Source organism: Dunckerocampus dactyliophorus, chromosome 8, assembly GCF_027744805.1.
Source record: "Dunckerocampus dactyliophorus isolate RoL2022-P2 chromosome 8, RoL_Ddac_1.1, whole genome shotgun sequence".
Lineage (NCBI taxonomy): Eukaryota > Metazoa > Chordata > Actinopteri > Syngnathiformes > Syngnathidae > Dunckerocampus > Dunckerocampus dactyliophorus.
The window spans coordinates 14,266,249-14,287,649 of NC_072826.1; the positions used below are offsets into that span (position 1 = coordinate 14,266,249).

The 21,401-nt window shown below is 40.9% G+C and overlaps 1 protein-coding gene across 5 annotated transcripts in view; it reads left to right on the forward strand.

Annotated features, from left to right (window-relative positions):
- LOC129187007 (plasma membrane calcium-transporting ATPase 1-like) overlaps positions 1-21,401 on the forward strand; it is an 89,197-nt gene that overhangs the window by 19,396 nt on the left and 48,400 nt on the right. For all 5 annotated transcript variants that reach the window (XM_054785847.1, XM_054785848.1, XM_054785844.1 and 2 more), the window contains one exon: positions 18,791-19,182. In XM_054785847.1, the coding sequence (XP_054641822.1) occupies positions 18,987-19,182 (196 nt within the window). In that variant the 5' untranslated portion in view covers positions 18,791-18,986. The remainder of the gene's footprint in view (positions 1-18,790; positions 19,183-21,401) is intronic.

Here is a 21,401-nt window from a genome sequence, read left to right on the forward strand (position 1 = left end):
AAGTCTAAAATTAGTCAACGAGTCTTTCATTTAGATACAGTACCAAATGATATTGATGAAAATAAATGGTGAGAATGGTATGTCAGATGGTAAAATGTTTTTACATGTAGTTGCATAATCATTTTGCACACTAGTAGTTGTCCAATAATTGTGCACACACAGATATTTCCCTAAGAAAGACAAAAGCTGTCTTACTTTCTTAAATATTGAGCTTTATTAACATTTGGATTGACCCCGAGCATTGCAGCTGTTCAATAATACCAGTCATCCTTGACTAATCATTGTGCAAACAGTGTGGGATTGTTGGGCCTTGGCAGAGGTTTCCATGGTGTGTTTTCCATGTGCTTTTTGTTTTGTGTCCGCAATCTCAACATATTTGCTTACAACATGTTTTTATAGACTGCGAAATATGAATGTACTGTGGGCTGTTGATTGAGGTCATTTTTGTTGTCACTCTATGCTGCTCCATGGGCAGCCAGTGAGGCCACTTCCACCTATTTGAATGAATGGCCGCCTGTGTCAGCCTGAATAGTATTCTTTTAATAATTACAAAAAAACCTCCAGGAATGTGTGGTGTCACATTGTCTAGCTGGTTTTCAGTCCAACAAGACTGTGAAGCTTTTTTGTTGTCGTGTTTTTTTCGCCATGCTCTCGGTCACAAGATGCTCCGCCAGCAGTCATCTGAGGCTGACTAATGCAAGGCTGGCCAATGAAGGAGAAGATGTCCCAACATATGTTGTTCTAAACTGAGCCTGTTAGGAGTCACACTTCTTCTTGGTGTGACAAAGACAAACCAGGAAATGAAACTCACGAGAGGTGCATTTTCCTATAAGAGGAATATTTAACATACACAATCAGACCACCCCCACCCTCATCCTGTTCCACCGATGGCATTTCAATGTAATTCTGAGAGAAGGCACCAACTACACTTGCTGACGCACACTAGAGCAGTGGTCACCAACGTTTTTGAGCCTATGTATGTATGTATGTACAGTATATGTACGTATGTATGTATGTATGTATATACTGTATATGTGTGTATACTTTTTATTTTGTAGACAGTAAGGTAAAAAGTGATAGATATTTAAGCTTTGTCTTTAAATACAGTGTTCCTTCGTTTATTGCAGGGGATAGGTTCCCAAAATAGCCCGCAGTAAGTGAACTCTACGAAGTAGCCCACTATATTTTTTTTATAATTATTATATATGTGTTACGGCTGTAAAAGCCCTCACCATACACCTTATACACTTTTCTCAGACAGGCATTAACATTTTATCACGTTTCTTTCTTGTTTAAACAAGTCATCTCAAAGTTCAAATTTTGTTAAAATTTTCCTCCTAGGTTGGACACAAGAAATGTATTACGTGACTCACGCGTATTTCACTTGGACCTGGCGGCATTCCGCTGTACTGTACTGTATCCTTCTTGAAACATATTGCTCCTGTCGTCGTATTTTCCTCACACGGTTAGCTTCTTCTGTTTGTTCTATTGTTTACAGTATTGGTGGTTGGCAAGCAGCTCACAAGCTAGTTTGGTAGCCATGACCACAACAGGAGACTGCACAAAGGAGATTGATTGATTGAAATGGTCTACAGCCAGTCAGGACGCAGAAGACAATGGGCGGTGCAGACAGAAGAGAGAGAATAGAGACACTGCTGCCTCGTGCTAATGCACAAAACACTCAACTTCCCACAATGCAATTCTTCTTAAAGGGCCCAAAAAAAAACCACACACTAAAATTGCACAAAAAAAATCAGCAAAATAGCGAGTCTGCGAAAGGTGAACCGCGATGGAGCGAGAGAACACTGTACAAAGCTTTGTTGTTATTGAACATTTCAGCTTTTTCTCCTTGTCCCTTTTGCTCTATTTTGACCATTTTTGCTGTTTTTTAAATGTTATTTTGTTTCTGATGCAATGACAAATCAGCCACGGGGCCGCGGATGGCCCCCGAGCCGCACTTTGGTCACCCCCACTTTGTGGGTCGGACTTGTGGCGTGGGCTCTATGAGCAAATTACAACTCTGCATGTCGGCTCTGTGTCGTGGGCGAGCGTTGGTGAGGAGAGAGAGACTGGTCTATGCGTTACAATAGTCAGCCCTAACAAGCTGCAGCTCGAAGGTTTTTTTGGAGGTGCACGTCTATGGAGTTATATTTGTGGCTTTAATTTTGAGGTAGCAAAGGCAGATTTTGAGTCATAATGTGCAATAGCTACTGTTGTGTTCTCAGGCACATCGTTGTGCTCTGTCACTCCCTCTCCCTCTTGCTCGACCATTCTGCACGTTGCTCACTCAACCTTTGCTAGCGTGCTGAGGGGAGCCGATGTACTAGTATCTCCAACCCGGTTTTGAGAACTGGGCTCTTGGCTGGAGCCTGCGTGTAACTGTCTGGAGGGCGGCGAGGCGTACGGGTGTGTTAAGTGGTCAATTTTTTTTTTTTTAACATTCTCTCGATCGACCGGCGGGTTGGTGACCCCTGCACTAGAGTGTCTGCTGAAGGACATATATACTGTGTGTGTGTGTGTGTGTGTGTGTGTGTGTGTGTGTTGAGGAGGGGGGGTCAAAGCGGTTTAAATCACAAATGTGATGATTCATGTTTGACCCCAATTCCCACAGCTGCTGACTGGGAGTCTAAATCACAATATTTCATCGATTCTTTGGACAACAATGACACATTTGAATGCAGTCTGACCAATAGTAGCTCTTCAGATACATTTGTTTCATCCAGATGAAACAGAATTGTCAACATTTTAATATTATTAGAGCACAATCTGAATGAGAAACATTTGAATACAAATCATGAAAATATTTTTCCATAGGAAGTGTCAAACTCTGACCATCATTACAGCTTTATTAATTGTACAGGGAATGGTTTATTGTAACATTTTAATACTCTCAGCTAGGGATGTCCCGATCCGATCGTCCGGCTCGGGATCAGCTGCCGATCCACTGTATTGGCGAAGATCGGATAATGTCGGCTTCCGCCACGAGATCGGGCCGATCCGGTTGCTGTATAACGTTCGTAACTCTGAGCCACACTCCAACATGGTAGGTGCAGTAATTTGCTTCAAAGCTGGTTGTCACTCGACTTGCGCCACCAAGAAGAAGAAAAAGCAGACGTGCAGACATGTCGGCGGTGTACCGTGGTGAAGTTAGTTTCACGTTGGACATTCGGCTCCGTAGCTACAGCGGTAGTTCCCTCTCACTGGCCCGGACTGCTGCGTTATGGTGTAGGGAGCTCGCACGGGAAGTGCCGCTCTGGTTGCTTATAATAGGGACCGCACAAACTATTTAACATGTTGAAACGACGGCGCAAAACTCCTCTGTTACAGAGCGTGAATGGAAAATAGTGGGGTTTGCGTAGTTTAACTTGTGCAGCTGTGCAAATCAGGCGGGATGAGTATATTTTCACTGTGTTGAGTTTTACTACTTTAATGTAGGGATCATTTTACAATGCCCACTCAAGACATGCAGGTTCTGAGTGGGGAAAAAAGACTATTCTTGAACCCGGCACGTATCAACCGTCAATTGCCATTCTCAACACACACAACACATTCCGGCCTTCAAAATAAGAGCGCTCTTTGTCACATTTGTCCTAATTGTGTAAGCAAAATAAGGGTGACTACATCTTCCTTAATCACAAGCACGGGCATTACAATTTGTTGAAGATTTTGTAGAAATATGTCCTGAAGCTGACATCCCATTAGAAAAGTTAGCTAAGCTACATCCATTTTTCAATTTACTGGACAAAATGGGCTAATTATGTATTGCATCAATAAATGTTAGGATTTTTGCATTTTATTCACTAACACATTCTATGCTGGTAAAATAAGTGGAAAAGGTAAAGAAAAAAGAATTCTAAAAAATTAAAACAGAGAAAACTGAGCTGAAGAAAGAGTTTAAGATACAGATACAGTATGATGTTGGAATTGCTTTCCTGTTGTGTGCACATGCGTTAATGGAGCTAAACATTTTTATGTAATGTAATAATTTAAAGAAATAATAATTCATGTAGGTACTTACTTACCATTTGTAGCAGCAATTAACACTGTTGTTAATGCATTATTTTTGACAGCCCTACTTTAACTATACAAGATATAATATCTTTTAAAAATGTTATTTAATAAACTAAAAAAAACATCAATAGGTTCCAGCATACCCCCACGGACCTAATGAGGATAAGCGTCACAGAAGATGGATGGATGGTTGCATGGATAAAAAAACATCAGGATGGCCCTTGTATCCTTTTCAGCATGCGGCCCTCGGTTGAATAAGTTTGGACACCCCTGACCAAAAAGTGGCATGTTAACTCATATGTGTTGGCTTATGTCTAGTTACAACTTGGCGATGACTTTAGCTGCAGATGTTTTCACAAACTATGGTATTGACCCTGTGAGCGTAAGAGCACATAAAACATGTTTGTATGTGTGCAATGAAGCTTTATCCCAGTCAGTCAATTAGGCAGATGGATTCTCCACCATGCTGGAGGACTCTCCGGAGACAAACTTGAATGCACTACTCACATGAATAATCGTCATCCTAATGACTGCTGTGCTCTAAAGGCGAAAGGCCTGATTGATTGATTTCATCTTTTTTTTTTTTTTGTTTTTGTTTTTTTTTTACTTCTGGCATTTTCATCCACTCTAATAATTCAAATCGTCCAGTCTAGCTACGATTCCTTGACCTTCCCTGAATGCTCCATGATTGCAAGATACGACATCATTTTAGTTTTTGAACGGCGTTGTGTATTTCTGTTGCGTCCTCAAATGTGACAGTGCAGCTGAAAATAGACTGAGTATGTCACTTGTACAAAGACGTATTGTTCAGCGATGATTTGGGATCATTTCATTTGCACTACATAACTACAGATCTCTTTTTCAAGCCCCAAAAGATGGCTATGAATAGTCATTGTCAAAAGAATGTGACAATTGTGTAGTGTGTGTGATGCGCTTAGAACTTTATTTTAGATTTTCTTTGGAATTGCAGCGGAGAAGTAGTGTAAAGTGGCATACAGCGTCCAGTCTCATCAATCATCCTTGCTGCTGGAAAAACACTCCTATGTTTTTCTCTGGAATAACATGTTGCCATCTGACTGACTGACTAACTAGACACTTAATCACACTGACTAAATGGCTGGTTGACTGGCTAAGTGCCACCGATTTAAAACTGTCTAGATGTCCTACTGACATGTACAGAGTGGCTAATTGACACTGACAGACTGACTAGCTGAACTTGACTGACTGATACTAAATGACACTGACTATCAGTCAGGACGCCTTAATGACAACTGCTTTGCTGACTAATCTGACAGACTGGTTCACCATAGTTGTTTACGTGCAACAGTGTTTTGGCTCTTTGGATGCAGCGGGCCACTTTTATACATTTTGTACATTAAATATGCTTATACCAATCAATGTAGGTCAATATATACTATGCTCTATGAAGAAGACATTGACATCCTAGTTTTTGTGTTATAGTTGACAAAGCAACTAGTTATTACTGCGATATCTTAATAATTTAATTTTCAGAATACAGTGAGGGCAAATCAAAATACAAGGGGGCCAAAAATGTCCCCTGGGCCGCACATTGAACATCTCTGGTTTACATGTAGGGGTGAAATGATATCGGGTTTATTGATAAACTGTGATACATTTTCAGATGGCTATAGTCTTTTCAATATGTCTTATTATCATATTCACCATTAGGCCGTGCGATTGGCTGGAGACCAGATCAGGCGGGATAGGCTCCAGAATACCCGCGACTCTAGTGAGGATAAGCGGCATAGAATATGGATGGATATTTACCATTATATCATGTTTAGCGTCTGAGCATCCAGTGCCGAATCAAATGTTGTTAGCAAACCGTACAACAGATGTAAGAACAACAAGTCAGACGTGACACACATGTCTGAGCCTGGGTTCTGATTGAGGTTTCTTCCAGAGGAGTTTTTCCTTGTCTCCGTCGCTTAAGTGCGTGCTCATGTCAGGTTCAGTTGGTTTTCTCTTAATGAATGAATCGTGTGGTTGTAGACTTGCTGCATGTGTAAAGTGCCTTGACAAGTTCTGTTGCATTATACAGTATTAGTAAAATGGACTTGACGTGTCATCGTTTATTCATTTATTTCAGTATAATGAAACTGGATGGCAATATTTTTGTGCCGACTGAGAGGACTGCAATCACAGGAGGTATAGCTGGTCGTGCTGTAACCAGAGGGTTGGGGCTCTTGTTCTTCATCCATCCCAGTCACGCTGCTGTTGTGTCCTTGGGCAGGCTACTTCACTCTCCTTGTCTACAGTGTTGCTCCTATGTAGGGGAAAAAAAGTCATATGTTTGATGGCTCTGCTCTGCGCCCTGAAATCCACTATAGAAATGTGTGTTTTCTACACTTTTTTGTTTGTCCCATCCATGCATTTTCTATGCCGCTTATCCTCACTAGGTTTGCGGGTATGCAGGAGCCTATCCTAGCTGATTTCAGGTGAGAAGTGGGGTACACTCTGGACTGGTCGCCAGCCAATCGCAGGGCACATATAGACAAACAACCATTCACACTCACATTCATACCTATGGACAAACGCAAAGGTGACTAGATGGATAGATGGGTACTTTGCGGGATCTCTGTGCGGAAGACTCTAATAACTGGCTGGCGAAGTGAATATGGCTGACAAGCTTGTTGTTAAAAAGTTGACCCAGCGTGATATCACATGTTCTGCTGTCTCAGGAGAGTAAACAATAGCGACAGTATTCAGTCGACCTCATGACAATACAATGATTCATTGAAACTTGATGCTTTTCAGGTTGGTAAGCCTGTCACGATAAGAAATTCTGCTGGACGACAATTGTCCCAGCAATTATTGATGACTAAATGATATTATCAACATTATTTTGAGACAATTTTTTTCATTCATGTAATGATAATATAGGGCATAATAATGCGAATACACCGTATCAAAAGCAACTTTTAATTTCTCAAGAGTCTTTAACATTGTAGCTGGAATGTCGAGAGATTTTAAATAAAATAAAACTAAAAAAACAAAACTTAATGTCTCTTACATAAAAATCACAATGTTTCTGATTTTGAATCAGTGTGCGTTTCGTTGTTGTCTGGATATTGACAAAAAAATGGAGAAATAACCTGGAAATACAAGTTCACATTGTGTGTCAGTGCAGACGTCAACTCACTTGCATATACACGTCCTTGATTGACTTTTAGCAACGCTGTGTGTGGAATAGGCTGTGTAAGTTTAATGGGGTGTAACATTTTGTCGGAGTTCGGTCAAAGTACATGTTTCGGATGCAGCAAATTGTGTTTGGTGCACAATGAGGTGTTCTACTTCGGGAATCACGGCAGCTGAAACCCAAGTTCCACTGTTTTTGTATTATTTATTTAATTGTTTTTGTCACAAACTTTTTCATGTCAAAAAATATGACGCAAACAGGCTGAAATCCAACATCCGATCATGTTTATATACAACAGAGAGTGCACACTTGGTAGCGCCCCGCCTCTCCCCACTAGGACAGAGAGACTCAGTGACTGACAGGAGGGTTCACTCACTCCATTCTGCTGTAGAACCAATGCGCCCAGTGAGGAGACAGATGCACAGAGTGAAACCTCTTGTCATTCAGCCTGTTTGGTAGAGGAGGAAAACAAACAAGTATGCACGTCAATATATCAAGGCCAGCAAAATTATCGACTTCATTTTTATTTACCCTGCGATTTATTGATTTTATTGATTATCATGACAGGTCTACACATTCGTTAACTCTGGTATGTACACAACAGACAATAGTGTGCAAATAATACACGTTGATTCTACAGGCTCTTTGTCATCTTCTTGTGCTGCTTGTGACTTTGTGACAGCAGGACCTTGCGTCGCAGCAAGACTCAATAAACAAGAATAAATCATAAGGGCGGGACTGAAAGTCAGACTGCTGACAAACAAAGCAAAGGACGGAGGAAAGAGACTGATTGCTCGTCCGCTCTTGGCCTCCTGATAATCTTACCATGTCATCTTTAGCAACAGGAAGCAGTTGATTTGGACCCATCATTGTTAAAGGCAGCAACTTTTCAATATAAATATGACACATGACATTACATGTACAATACTTTGTAAAAGTCCAGTAGCATTCTGGTTTTAGTGATTTTTTTTTTTTTCAGGCATTAGCAATTAGGGTTCCTTTCCAGTTTCTACAAAGTCTAGGTTTTAAATGTTTTGCTTTTATTGTTAGTATTTTTGAAGACTCTAGCTAAGGTTATGATGGACAGTCTTAGGAGCGGTTCAGAGGAACATTTCGCTGCTTGCCATATACAGCTATGTTTTAAAGGTGTAGTGTCAAGATGACTGTCATCATGAGCCTCGAAAACTCACCATACTCCGTCAAATGTCTGCTCTTCAAATGCCGTGTTAAATTAAAGCTTTTTAACCTGCTACCTTGGCGAGATATTTTTCATGCAAAATGTATATCACTCTCACAAATGACAGGTATATATGATTTATTGGAATATGCTGATCACGTGCTTTTTCACGGAAATCAGCCTGTAATGATCAGTGGCCGATTGATCGGAGCATCCCCGATAGTAAATCTATACTGCCATACAAACAGTACACTGACGACTGTAAAATATATCCAACTTTACGTTCGATAGTATTGTTCCTTGAGAAGATATACTGTGATAAAATGCTTGCTGTGAGGGCTGTACTCACTTATGGAATATAATGAGAATGTAATATAATGAGACCAATGATGGACTAAGACTTTGGATGAGTCAAAAGTCATTGGTCATTCTTTGAGTCAGAGTGTCCTGCTCTAAATTATTTCTACTTCTAGTGTTGTAATTTCTCCTTTTGGGTTGTCTTAAACCACAGAAAGAATGAAACATCTAGAAATAAACTGCGGTTGTTTTGTCCAACTGAGTGTTTTCCATGACAAGCTACATGGTCCATGATGTCATCAGGAATGGGCGGGGGCCAGAGGTCAGACCTGTCGGATGTCTGCTGTCATGTTTTGGGCATTCACCTTATGAGGGAAAGTGAGGATGCCTACCCCCCCAGCCCCCCGGTGTTAGCCTGCTTATCGTGAAGCTGCAGGCAGCCGCTGTTATCTAACGTGCTGGAGACACTCCACATCTCTGTGGCGTTCCTTGCTGTTGCACGTGTCACACACGTACTCTCACTCCTGTAAAGAGCCTCCATGATGTTTTCGAAGGAGAAAATGTCTTTCTCAGCAGCTGTTGGACAAAAGTGACATTGGGAACACAAACACACAAACTTTCACCATGTTCTTATCATGTGAGGTGACCTGAAGTATCGTTTAATTTCAAATGTAATCATCAATTTAACTGGAATTTGCTTGAGACCTTGTGGAAAGTCATCCCCACAAAAGACGTAACATGAAGGTTATGTCAGTGTGATGTTTTCATTCATGGTTGGACGTAAAGCCAAAACTTACGGCGTGACATAGGACGTCACCTACAGGCTCTGTGAAAACTGAGTGTGATTAGACATAAAGATGGTGCCGGGGAGCTCGTTAGCATGATGAGCAGCGCCTCCGCTGCACAGATGTTACCTCGCTTCAAAGGAGTCAACACGGGAATATAACGAGGGGCGTGACTCCATGATGCATAGTCACAGTGTCCCTGAGTCTTATTCACGGTGGTAACGTTTGGCGGGCCGTACTGCTGGCCTCAGACCGGCTTGTGGTCATGATTCCTAACCCCACGTCATTCTTCTACAAGGTGGTGAAGTGGAAGTCACCTTTTTGTTTAATTTTGCATTCAGGGTGCACTAGCAAGGAAAAGTGATGATTGAGTCTTTATTTTAATGTTGTGTGTATTATTTATGTATTAACAAGACATCACAGTGTTGGGATGGTCAGGTCTGAATTATGAATGAGATCCTGTGATCAGGACACAGGCGACAAGCGATGCAGTCCCCACCTCATGTCCGAAGCACTATAGACAATGGGCAGATGGCTAAAGCAGCAAACGGAGTGGACAAACATCAAGTTGTTGACCTCCATCCATCAGTGTTTACTGTGCAGCAACGCAAACACACGATGCACCCCCTCAGTACCCGCTCTCAATATGTGTTTTTGGATCAAATCAGTGTGGACTCTGCACTGGCCATCAGCAGGATGATGACAACAACTGGACAGCATCCAGATGTTTGTTTGCCACCTCCCCGTGTGGCTGCTGTGTGAAGGAGGTCCTGCTTGTCTCTTGAATCCAGCAGTGCCTTCATCATCACTATGCAGTCGACAAGTGGAGTATTTCACCATATAATGTAATCTGAAAGGTTGGGATGCGGGTTGAAACACCCATTTTTCCCATTAGAAAACCATCTGTAAATGTTAATAGAAATAATCTGTTCCAGGGTCAAGCTATGGCCATCATAAAAGCTTTATGAAGTGTACAGGCAATGTTTGAAGTTACGGTTTAACACGCTTAGGTGTCATACAAGTGTAAAAAGAAGTGAAGCAGAGTTAATAGTATAAAAGAATCTGTGAACTTTGCTAACAAGTGCAAATGTGTATGGTGATGCTGGTGTCTTACTTCATGTAACTTCCTGTCTATATTTTTCTTTTGTTGTTGACACTGAGCCTTCTCTTGGAAGAAGTGTCGCAAAAAAAGCTAAAAGAAAAAGTGAAGTTACAGGGTTAATCCTTTGCTGCTCGCTGAACTTCGCTCTCATCTGAAGTCATGCATGGCTGTGGTTCAAATTCTGAAGTTTTGACTTAATGAGGTTTTACTAAACATTTTGGTCCGGTTCTGAACTGAAAGGAATTCGGCATCAGAGGTGTCACTGCGTTCTCTCCAACATAAATGATTGAGATGCTTTAAAGTACACTTTAACATGAATAATATGCTAAGCAGGTGTACGTGTGGGCGTGAAGAATCAAAAGCCTCAGGCAAACACTTCTCACAAGCGCATGTCTAAACGGCGACGCTTATTGATCTCAGTGAAACACACTAGCAATTTGCTTCAGGTACGTTTATGAGTGCAACAACCTTGGCCCATTATCATTCCAGTGTTTGGTCTTCAGCTGATCATTGTTGACTGCTGCAGCAAAGCTTTTCTGCAGTCTACTCACCGTCTGCAGTAGGCCAGGTGAACGCAGTACCATAATAAGACCACATCCTGAATCATCTCCTGGCCTCAACTTTGTACCACAGTAAATCTTAGCATCACCATCACCATGGCAAGTACACACTGACAACTGACTGGAGGCAGAGATGGAGAGGTCAGCTTCATTTGCAGCATGTACTCGTATGTGTGTGTGTGTGTGTGTGTGTGGGGTGCTTGTCAGGGTTACTTCACATTTTCAACATGTATGTTGTTGTTTCCATAAGTTTATTGATTTGGACTGAATCAGCCTGCTTGGTGTCATCTGAACATCAAGTTTGTCAGAGGTCAAAGGCGTCATCAAAGTGCAAAGTCAATGACAGCAGAACCTCCAGTGTAGAATTCAACTCAAATGTTCCAGAAAAATATGCTTCAAAATTCCAACAAATCTTCATCAGATGGGGCGTCATGAATCTCATGAGATTTCAGCACGGTGAGCGTCAAAACATTCACTACTGTATAAATGTGTTTTACACAATAGTGTGATAACCATACGACAGGAAATGGAACTTACGACTGTGACCTGTCATGGCTAATATTAAATATTTCTATAATGAATAACAATTGATTGGATTTAAGTAGAGCCTTTCTAGACAACCAAAGCACCCATGATTCATTCACTCCACCATCACACACTGGTGGTGGTCATCTATACCTGCAGCCACCGCTGGAGATTCCCTGGGGTAAACTGACGCAAATAAGGCTGCCAATTCACACCAACGGCCTCTCCTACCACCACCAAACATTCACATTTATATAGTAGTTAGTGCAGCACTTGAGGCAAGGTGGGTGAAGTGTCTTGCCCAAGGAGTCAACAGGAGAGAGGAAGCTGGGTTCGAACTTGGACGACCTGCTGTGCCTCCTGAGCCACTGCCACCCAATATGAGCATACATTAATTCCAGCAATACCTAGCTGACAGTATCACTCTGCAAACGCCTTCATCTTTCATCTCCATTTTGTGTCTGTCAGGTGTTTTACTTTATTTTATTTTTATTATACAGTGTTTAGCTTCTTTTTACACTTGTGTGACAGTTGAGAATGTTAAAATGTGACTTAAAACATTGCCTGTACAATTAATAAATGTCTTATGATTGTCACATTTTGACATGGTAAGGTATTAATTCACGTCATATTTTATTTGTTATTTGCTCCATTTTGGAGCTTCTAAAGAGCACAAGGTTACTTCACGTTCATGTCTGCTCCGTCAGAATGTGGACTGATGAGATTTTTAGGTGAGTGATTTAATCTTTTGGGGGCCCTCACATAAGAGACCCCCACTTCGGAAGTGTCCCATCACAAGAGGCCTCATGTGGAGAGACGAGATAAAAATGTGTGTGTGTGTGTGTGTTTGCACTGTTGCATGACTAGTTCTTGTCCTCGTCTCTCTGCAGTGTGGTGATTTCCTCTCGAGCCTGCCCCTCCCCTCCCTGGTCATGTGACTGCAGATATGGGTGTGGTCTCCTGCATTCCCGGTCCGCTTTTCTTTTTTTTTTTTTTTTCCCCCTCGGATTTCTCAGCCTGACATGCTGCAACACTACGGCTCTGTCTCACACACACACACACACACACACACACACACACACACACACACACACACACACACACACACACTGTCTAGACCCAATACACTCTGTTTGACGTGTCCTGCATGAGAATCAGTATGCTCTTCTCCTTCTATCTTTGTGTGGCACCACTCTTTGTACCCCACGTTTTTTGTGGGGATATTTGTCTTCGTGTGGGCATTGTGGCTGCTCCACACAAGGAAAAAGCTGTGTGTGTATGTGTGTGTGTGTGTGTGTGTGTGTGTGTGTTTGGGAGTGAGAGATCTGTTACTTGGTGCAACAAGATAATAAAAAAAAGTTTCTGTGTGTGTGGAGGGTGTGGTTAGCAGGGTGTTTGCATACTCCCTCTGTGTGTGTGTGTGTGAGCGTGCGCATGTGTGCGTGCATGTGTAGGGAGCAGGCTGCTTTAGTATGCAGAGCAGGTGTGTCTGCAGAGGCTGGCAGCAGAGAAGAAGAAGAGGATGAGGAGGAGGAGGAAGTAGCAGCAGTTGAGGGAGGTTGTGTTAGATGTCAAACAAAAAGATGAATGAAGACGTCTGACACTGCTGGGGGAACATATGCAAAATTTGTTTGGGGGAAACCCATGTGATTTGATAAACATTGAAATGTAATGTATCCCGCTTAGAGAAGGAAGGAGGGATGGGAAAGGATTTATGGTTGTTTTTAGGTCACACTTTTCTATGGAACACATTTTGTGTCTACAACATATTTTTTGAAATGTTTGGTCATATGTCAAATATAAAATGCTTCACAACTGAGTGGTTGGAAAGTGAGCGAGCTGTACGTGGCGCTAATGCACACCAGGAATGCTAATAACGTGCTAATAACTTAATTATGGAATGTCGAACAGCTTCCTGTAGGCCTAATATATCAGAAATAATATGGAGGATGTCCACTCCGAAACACTTGTTGCCTATGCAGTTCTATTTTATTTTCATTATACTGTATATATTGATTACAGTATATATATTGATGTCATCACTGAAGTGGAATCATTTAAAAAGTGATTGTTTTAACATATTAGGGGTTTTTTTTTTTTATTCCACCAGTGTGCGTGTGTCACTGGGATGGAAAGTGTCGTTCTCCGCCTCTAGCACCTACGTGACTTACAGCAAACGTAAAGTCGCCAAAGCACGCTTCAGTTTTTCAGTTGATGCGTGAAAACACTGATGGAAGAATCCTGCTTCCATTTAGGCTGGTTGTAAATATCAGCACATGTAATTGTACTTTATTTACAAAAAAAATCAACACTTTACATCTAACAGTGTGGTCATTTTTTTCTATTTTGTGGTAATTTATCATTAAATACAGCCAAAATGTGTGAATTGAGGATATTATAAGTTGAAGCAAATATACTTGGACCCTTTTGGTGAAGTACTCTAAATCAGGTGGCGAGCTAATGGGAGCTCATGAGCTACCCTGTTGGAGACTCCTGCTCTTAGGCCTGTAATATGCCTCACACATGCTTTTTAAATTGTAAAATGTATAGTTAGTCACCACTGTGATGCTGCCTCCATTTCCTGCAAAAGCAGCTCGTCCAGCGGGACGCGGCCCTGCTACTCTGAAGGCTGCTAGGTCCTCTCAGCTAGCAGATAATGCAGGCGTTCCTTCAAAGCCGCGTCTACATAACCCACACTGCCAGTAACGATTTACAGTCATACAATAACTTGTATGATTTTCAGAGAGAAAAAGCATGCGTGTGCAAATGTTTAAGCACTACCTTTTTCCTAAACTAATTGAACTTGATGCTGAATTCTGTAACTGTTTAGGGCCGAGCGCATGAAGTTTTTAATAACCAATAACCACAGTGCAGCGAGTGCCTGAACAGCTCTCGATTGTAAAATTCCAAATAATTTCCGAATATTCTTATTTATATAACTTAACAATCAAAGTTAGGGGAAAGGTTTCAAAGTAATAAAGTCCCTGTGTGTGTTTATGACATCGTAAGAATCGTTCACCTTTGAACTGAAGAAGGTGTGGTGGACTGTTTGATGCACATGCCAGCCATTAGGTGTGTGTTATTGAAGTGTTCGTGTGTGTTCAACACTGCTCAAAAGTCCATGCATCAATGTCACCGGTGCCCTTTTTCACCTTGCTGTTGTTTCAAAAGGACTTCTGCATTTATTGGCCATTTGCAAAGTGATATTTATTATTTAACATACTGATAGCCAGGTTGTGTTGTGCTAGATTGTTGTCTCACAGAATTCCACGATTTTGTCGTGGGAATGACACAATGCCACAGTTTACATGTTGGAATGATAAATCTAGATTTGAATGCAAAACTGGAACCTGACTCCAACTCAGTGATTCAGTGTTTCTATTGTAAATGTTGCCATGACGACGACATGGCTATGTCGATATGGAGACAGGTTTTATAAAGACAAACATGTCACCCACTTCTCAAAATGAAGGCCAGAAGGATCCATGATGTGGTGAATGGGTGTCTTTTAGCTGAAAATGGTACAAGAAAGTGACACAAGACTAGAACAAGTTAAGAGATTTACATTTTGAAAAATATATTTGCTATTTTCATTATTTATTTTTTACATTTTGACATTTCAATTCCAAAATTATTCATACTTTTTCTCAATACAGACATTGCCACTGATTATGATAGAAAAATATATTCATTATTCTGTACCATGTATAAAATTTGTATTATTACGTCAAACACAAATTTGTACTTTAACTCAAAAATTGGCCAAGGTATGAATAAATTTGTGCTTAACTGTACGTTGATAGTGTAGTGTATAATTTGAGAAGAACCGTTTGTTTCTTTACGCATACAACGACAAAGAGCGATTTTATCGTTCTGTAAACTGTGTCCTGTCTACATTTTGGAAAGTCTTCCACCTTGGCAGTAGTTCTTCATTGTGAGCATGAAGGATGTGTACGTGCTCAGGATTTATGTTGAAGTGTGAATGAAGCTTTTTTTTTTTTTTCCTGGTGACCAGTAGTGTTACATAATGAAGCTTAGCCCGCTATTCCATAATGACCCCGAGCAACTGACCGCAACCCGCATCGGTAGCACCACCGTGTGTGTGTGTGTGTGTGTGTGTGTGTGTGTGTGTGTGTGTGTGTGTGTGTGTGAACAGTAAACTGTGGTAACGCGTTTGATGAGCACTTATATCATCTATGGTGATGGCTTGGAATGTACACACATACAGTACACACACACACACACACACGCTGGTTGATGTTAGTGTGGTTGATTAGCTCTTTTGCAATGTTTTTTCACATTTTTCATCCTGAGCTTTTCATCAGCAGGACGAGTTCTCGTTTCCATTTCTAACACTGTTGCTTCCTACGACTCCGTTATTACAGCGCCTGCAGAAAATCATCTAAACTGGCAATGTAATAAAAGTAGTAGTATTAATAAAAAATTTCAAGAATTTTCATTTTGCACTGTTGGCTCTTAAGGAGGTTCTAAATGCAAAAAGAAGAAATGGGAGACAAAAATTTTTTTGCGTAAGCAATTTACTGCAAAAACGATTAAACTGAAAAAGGACATAGTAATGAGTAGATGTTCACCTCAAAAATTGCTTTCGGCACGCTTGGTTCCAGTGTTTTCAGGAGGCTAGTGGGAATGTTGCTCCAGGAGGTGAAGAGGGCTTCACGGAGGGCATCCACGATCTGGAACTGATGACAATTTTGCAGACTTCTCTTGCCATTCATCCCCAAATGTTCTCAGTTGGATTTAGATCGGGGGAACACGCTGGATGGTCCAAAAGAGTCACAATTTTTTTAAAGTGATTAACAAGAACGGTGGAGCTACTCATTACCGAGTCCTGCTGAGAAAGTGTTTTGTTCTGGTGTCGAGAGTTTTTTTTGTTATTTTTTGAGCGATGGTCTTAAACCTTTAATCAGCTGATAAACAGCCTATTTCAGTTTGTTGTTTTCAATAAATTACTTTTTGTCTCACTCCCCCTTCTTGCTTTTGCATATTGTAGCTCTACTTAAAACCTCATTAAGATCCAAATGTGCAAAATGCAAATTCTAGCAATTTTTCAACTGTTCTTAAGATTTTGATAAGGAGTGTACAATCCAACCTGAACTGTCAATGAACACACATGAATTTATTTACCATTTTTGCACTGCAACTCAGAGAGTGACAGGGAACAACAAGTGGTAACAACATATAACGCAATGATGAACAATGTCCTGTCAATGATAAGCTCCCGTTTGCACGTACTTTGTTCCCTCGCAGTATCACGGTCCAGCTTTCATTGATTTGCTGTTTCACTGATTTTTTTTTTTTTTTTTTAGTGCTTCTTTTTTTAAAAAAAAAAAATTATAACAGGGTATAACAGTTTTATAACAGTGTGAACGCTGTTACAGGGCGAGCCTGGCCCTTTAAGAAGAATTGCATTGTGAGAAGTTGAGTGTCTATCTCCTGACTATCTCGTCTGTCTGCACTGCCCATTGTTTTCAGCGTGCCGATTGGCTGTCAACCATTGTCAATCAATCTCCTTCGTGCAGTCCTGTGTCAGTTTTGTGGCGTTGAAGGAGACGAGGCCTTTGCAGACGTCTTTTGTTCTTAAACCCCTTCTCTTGTAGATGCCGTCAGATGGTAATTGGACTGCACTTGGCACCAGTAAAAACCTTCATTTAGGCCAAGGCTTGTCCCATTTTTTGATGGACTGCCAATCGGATAGTCCGCCTCAGGGCCAGTGAAATGTTTTTGGGTCTACCACTTGACTTTTTTTGTTCTATAACCCTCAGTATCTTTGAAGAAGTTACAAATGACTGTTTTACTGCGTCCAACCTCAGCAGCATGCTCCAAGAGGCCTTACTTATGTAGCTCAGCAGTCCGACTGCGTTCAAAGAGAGAAAGCTTTTTTGCCTTTGCCATCATCATGAGAGTGTGAATACCTGACAGCGTACCTAGGCAGAAAATGACATTGAATCCACATTTTTGACAAGATTTTGGCTTTTAAAGACTGAGTCATAAACCTTTGAGCCTTTTTTTCAGCTGATGAACAGCCGATTTCAGTTTAATGATTATTTGCAATAAATTGCTTACTCTAAAAAACTTTTTTGCCCATCATCTACAATCCTAATGTAATCCTTATGTATACACGTCTTTCTCTTTTCTGGGAATTTTAAAGATATAAAAAGAGGCAGCTCATTACTGCACGTAATGGGACACACCGATATAGGATATTTGGGATATTTAGTACACAGGAACATGTTACACAAAAAGATTTTTTTAAACTTTTAATTAAATAATTTTTTTTCCCAAACAGCGCAGAAAAGTGTGTAAAATACTATACCACCAGAAATGTCGCCGTCGTCATCCTTCCCCTTTCGCACTACAGTAAAACCACTAAAATCGCCTTCTTCAGCCCCACAATTTCCTCGCCAACATCCAACCAGTCTCATTCATTCTTTTGTTGTCACTCCACCTCTGCCCCGAGGCAAATCAGCCCCAGCTGTCCTCCCCACCACACAGCAGTCCAGCCCCCGAAACCTGCCGGCTCCAGTGGACCTCCCGACACCGCTCCACGCTGCCAAGATCCACTGGCAGACCCGATGCAAAAGCCGCCTTCAGCCTGAAAGCCTCATCACATGCACCTCTTCCTCGTCACGCGTTCTCCCTGATGAGGCCGCATGCACGAAGCGCAAAATAGTTGCTCCAAAGCACATGAGATGTTGCGAGACCAGAACGTGACCACAAATTAGCCCGCACCACTGTATGAGCCGCAGGGTTCGAAGCATGAGAAAAAAGTAGCCGTTTATACACCGGAAGTTACGGTTCTAAAGTTCATCCTTTTGTTGCTCACTGAGCTGAAGTCTGACAAGAGGCCTATTTTTAAAAAAATATTGGGTTTTTAAGCTGAATTTTCTATCAATGACTTTGTGGTGCTCTAGTTTGCCTAAATGGGATGATTAGTGAATCAAAGTGGGACACGATGTTTTACAACTTCCTGTGTGTCCCAATGGAGCAGTGCAATCTCAGTCAGTATTCTTGTTAATAGAGGATTTCTTTAATATTTAGAAATGAGCGCCACCTCTAATTGTCCCAATTAATGTCACTGCTCTATTTACTGAACTCAAGTGTCTGACGTCCAAACTGCTCCTCAAACTTTCTCCTTCTCTCTCTTTTCTGCAGCGTAACCGGCCAAACATGTTGGTGCCCCCGTTTCCATGGTAACCAAGAGAAGCATGTCCGTCCAAGAAAGGAGTTAACCTCGCCTCCTCTACCTGTCGAACTACCCACCATTTCCTGTCAACTGACAACCCACTGTGACTTTTACATTCATTGAATACACTAACGACAACCACCCGGCTCTGAAAAGAGGATTGTCATGGCCAACAACACAGCAGACCACCCTGCGGGGAACTCTGTTGCTGATGGCAACCACGATGGGGACTTTGGAGTGACTGTGATGGACCTGAGGGGTCTGATGGAGCTGCGGAGCGGAGAGGCCGTCAACAAAATACGGGACTCGTACGGAGACGTGCAGGGCATTTGCCGCCGCCTGAAAACATCGCCTATTGAAGGTGACACAACGCTCATACAATTTACACACCCACACAAACTTATATAAACAAACTTTAGATGTGAAAGTCACTAACATCCAAGAAAAAAGATTTTCGCTCATTCATCTGATGCTATAGTGATCAACAATAATAGTATACATTGCTAAAAATGTTCTAATGTTCTAATTGAATTTATGTTTTCATAGTAAGTGTACTAATATTGACGCACAATAACAGCAACAATAATAATGTTGTTTTTCTTTGCTCTTGTCAGGTAATTCGCCATTAGTTTAAATAGAATACAAAGCCAGGAAAAAAAAATCACGATTTATATTTTGTGCTAACATGAAAAATAAGGAGTTTCCATTCCCTCCGGAACCAGGATCTCTACACATTCACAATTCAGCTTTCACGGCCCCACAAATTCTCTTTCGGTCAAATTAGTTTCATTTATTATTGTTTTCTGAAAATTGTGGGGTTTTTTCTGCAGTAAACATCTAATTTCCCCAAGGTCGAAAATAGTTTATGAACATGATAGTAAAGCATAACACATACATAAAATTATCACAAGTTATTAAGTTTTATATATACTGTGTGTGTATATATACATATACACGGCTGTTTTTATACAAAAAATAATAAATCACACAGTTTAATGCGAGCGGTGACTTGTCCCAATTTGTTCGACGGTCCTTCTACGCAACTTCTCCCACGCTGCAGAGATAAGACTACTATACTGTTTTTTTCTGGGTTTTTCTTTCACCTCATATTTGGTCCCAAGTGCTGATACTATTTGGGAATGCATAAAGGTAAGATTTGATGACCTAAGTCCAGGTTTGTACTGGCGGATGGAGGGTCTGTATTCATTTAGTGCTTTTAATTTGATGTTGTTCCTGTCTTAGTTTTGCAGAATACATAATAAATAATAGATAAATTAGATCGCAATAATGTACGTATGTTTTACTGATGTGTTGAACATATTTTTGGGTGACTAGCTAGCGTGCTGCTAGTGCTGTTTAGAGTCATTCTCATTGACACAAGCCCCCAAATAGCTGTCTTTGGCTATGCATACCTTGCAGGTCCTAGCCCAAATTTTTGCTATCGGTTCAAAGTAAAAAAAATCAGCCGAAAGACTGCTTGCATCTTAAAAAAAAAACACTCGTTAGTTGGGACACTCTTATGCCACGGTGCCACTGTATAAATGACAATTAAAAAAAAAATACCTGCTGTGCAACTTCACATTGACTGCCATGCCGCTGCATTTCTTCAAACTACAGTGTTGGCTCAGGGTCAAAAAGAACATGCGCATGTTAATCGCTCGTTAACATATTAACTTTCTGTTCATAAACTATAGTAAAAACGGGCATACATCAGTTTCAAATGGTGATTAATAATTAATTCATTTGAAAACTGACATTAATATGATTACAATGTTTAATCATTTGACAGCCCTAATATAAATATATATTAAAAAAAATTATAAATAAATAAAGGGAACACTAAAATAACACATCCTAGATCAGGGGTCACCAACGTTTTTCCTTGTGAGAGCTATTTTTACAAAATGAAAATGGGCAAGAGCTACTCATTTTTGTAACATTTATTTTCAGAGCTTATTTTAAACCCAAACAAAGCGAATATGCTTGTTTTACCAGAACTTTAACAAAATGCTGGTGTCCACAACTCACATTTTGTATTTCAGAATGCATTTCTTTCTACTGTTCTTTCAATATTAACTGAAAACCTGAATGAAAAGCAGGCTTGCGGGCACCTCATGTGGTCGTGGGGGGCTACCTGGTACCCACGGGCACCACGTTGGTGACCCCTGTCCTAGATGAATGAATAAAATATTCCTTCCTAAGTGGACAGTTTGGTTTCAGAGAAGTGTGATTGAAATTGTGATTGATTAAGTGTTCCCTTTTTATTTATTTGAGCAGTTTATAGACTGTTATATTATTATCTTTGTGAACACAAGTTGATGTGATCGTAAGTTTTTAGTGGAATTACAACAGGAAAGCAGTGTGGATTATGTAGCTGCGTCTTGGAGAAACACCTTCTCTGACAGCTAGCCAGTACGACCCAGCGAGGTAGCCACGTACTATGGATAGCTGCTTCAGAGTGAGGTGGAGGTGGGCCCGCAACAAACAAGTGAGGTTGTGGTGCTTGCCTGACGACCAGGCTAAATGCTAGACTGTGACTTCGATTCCATCTGTTCTATCAACCATCATAATTTAGTGGTG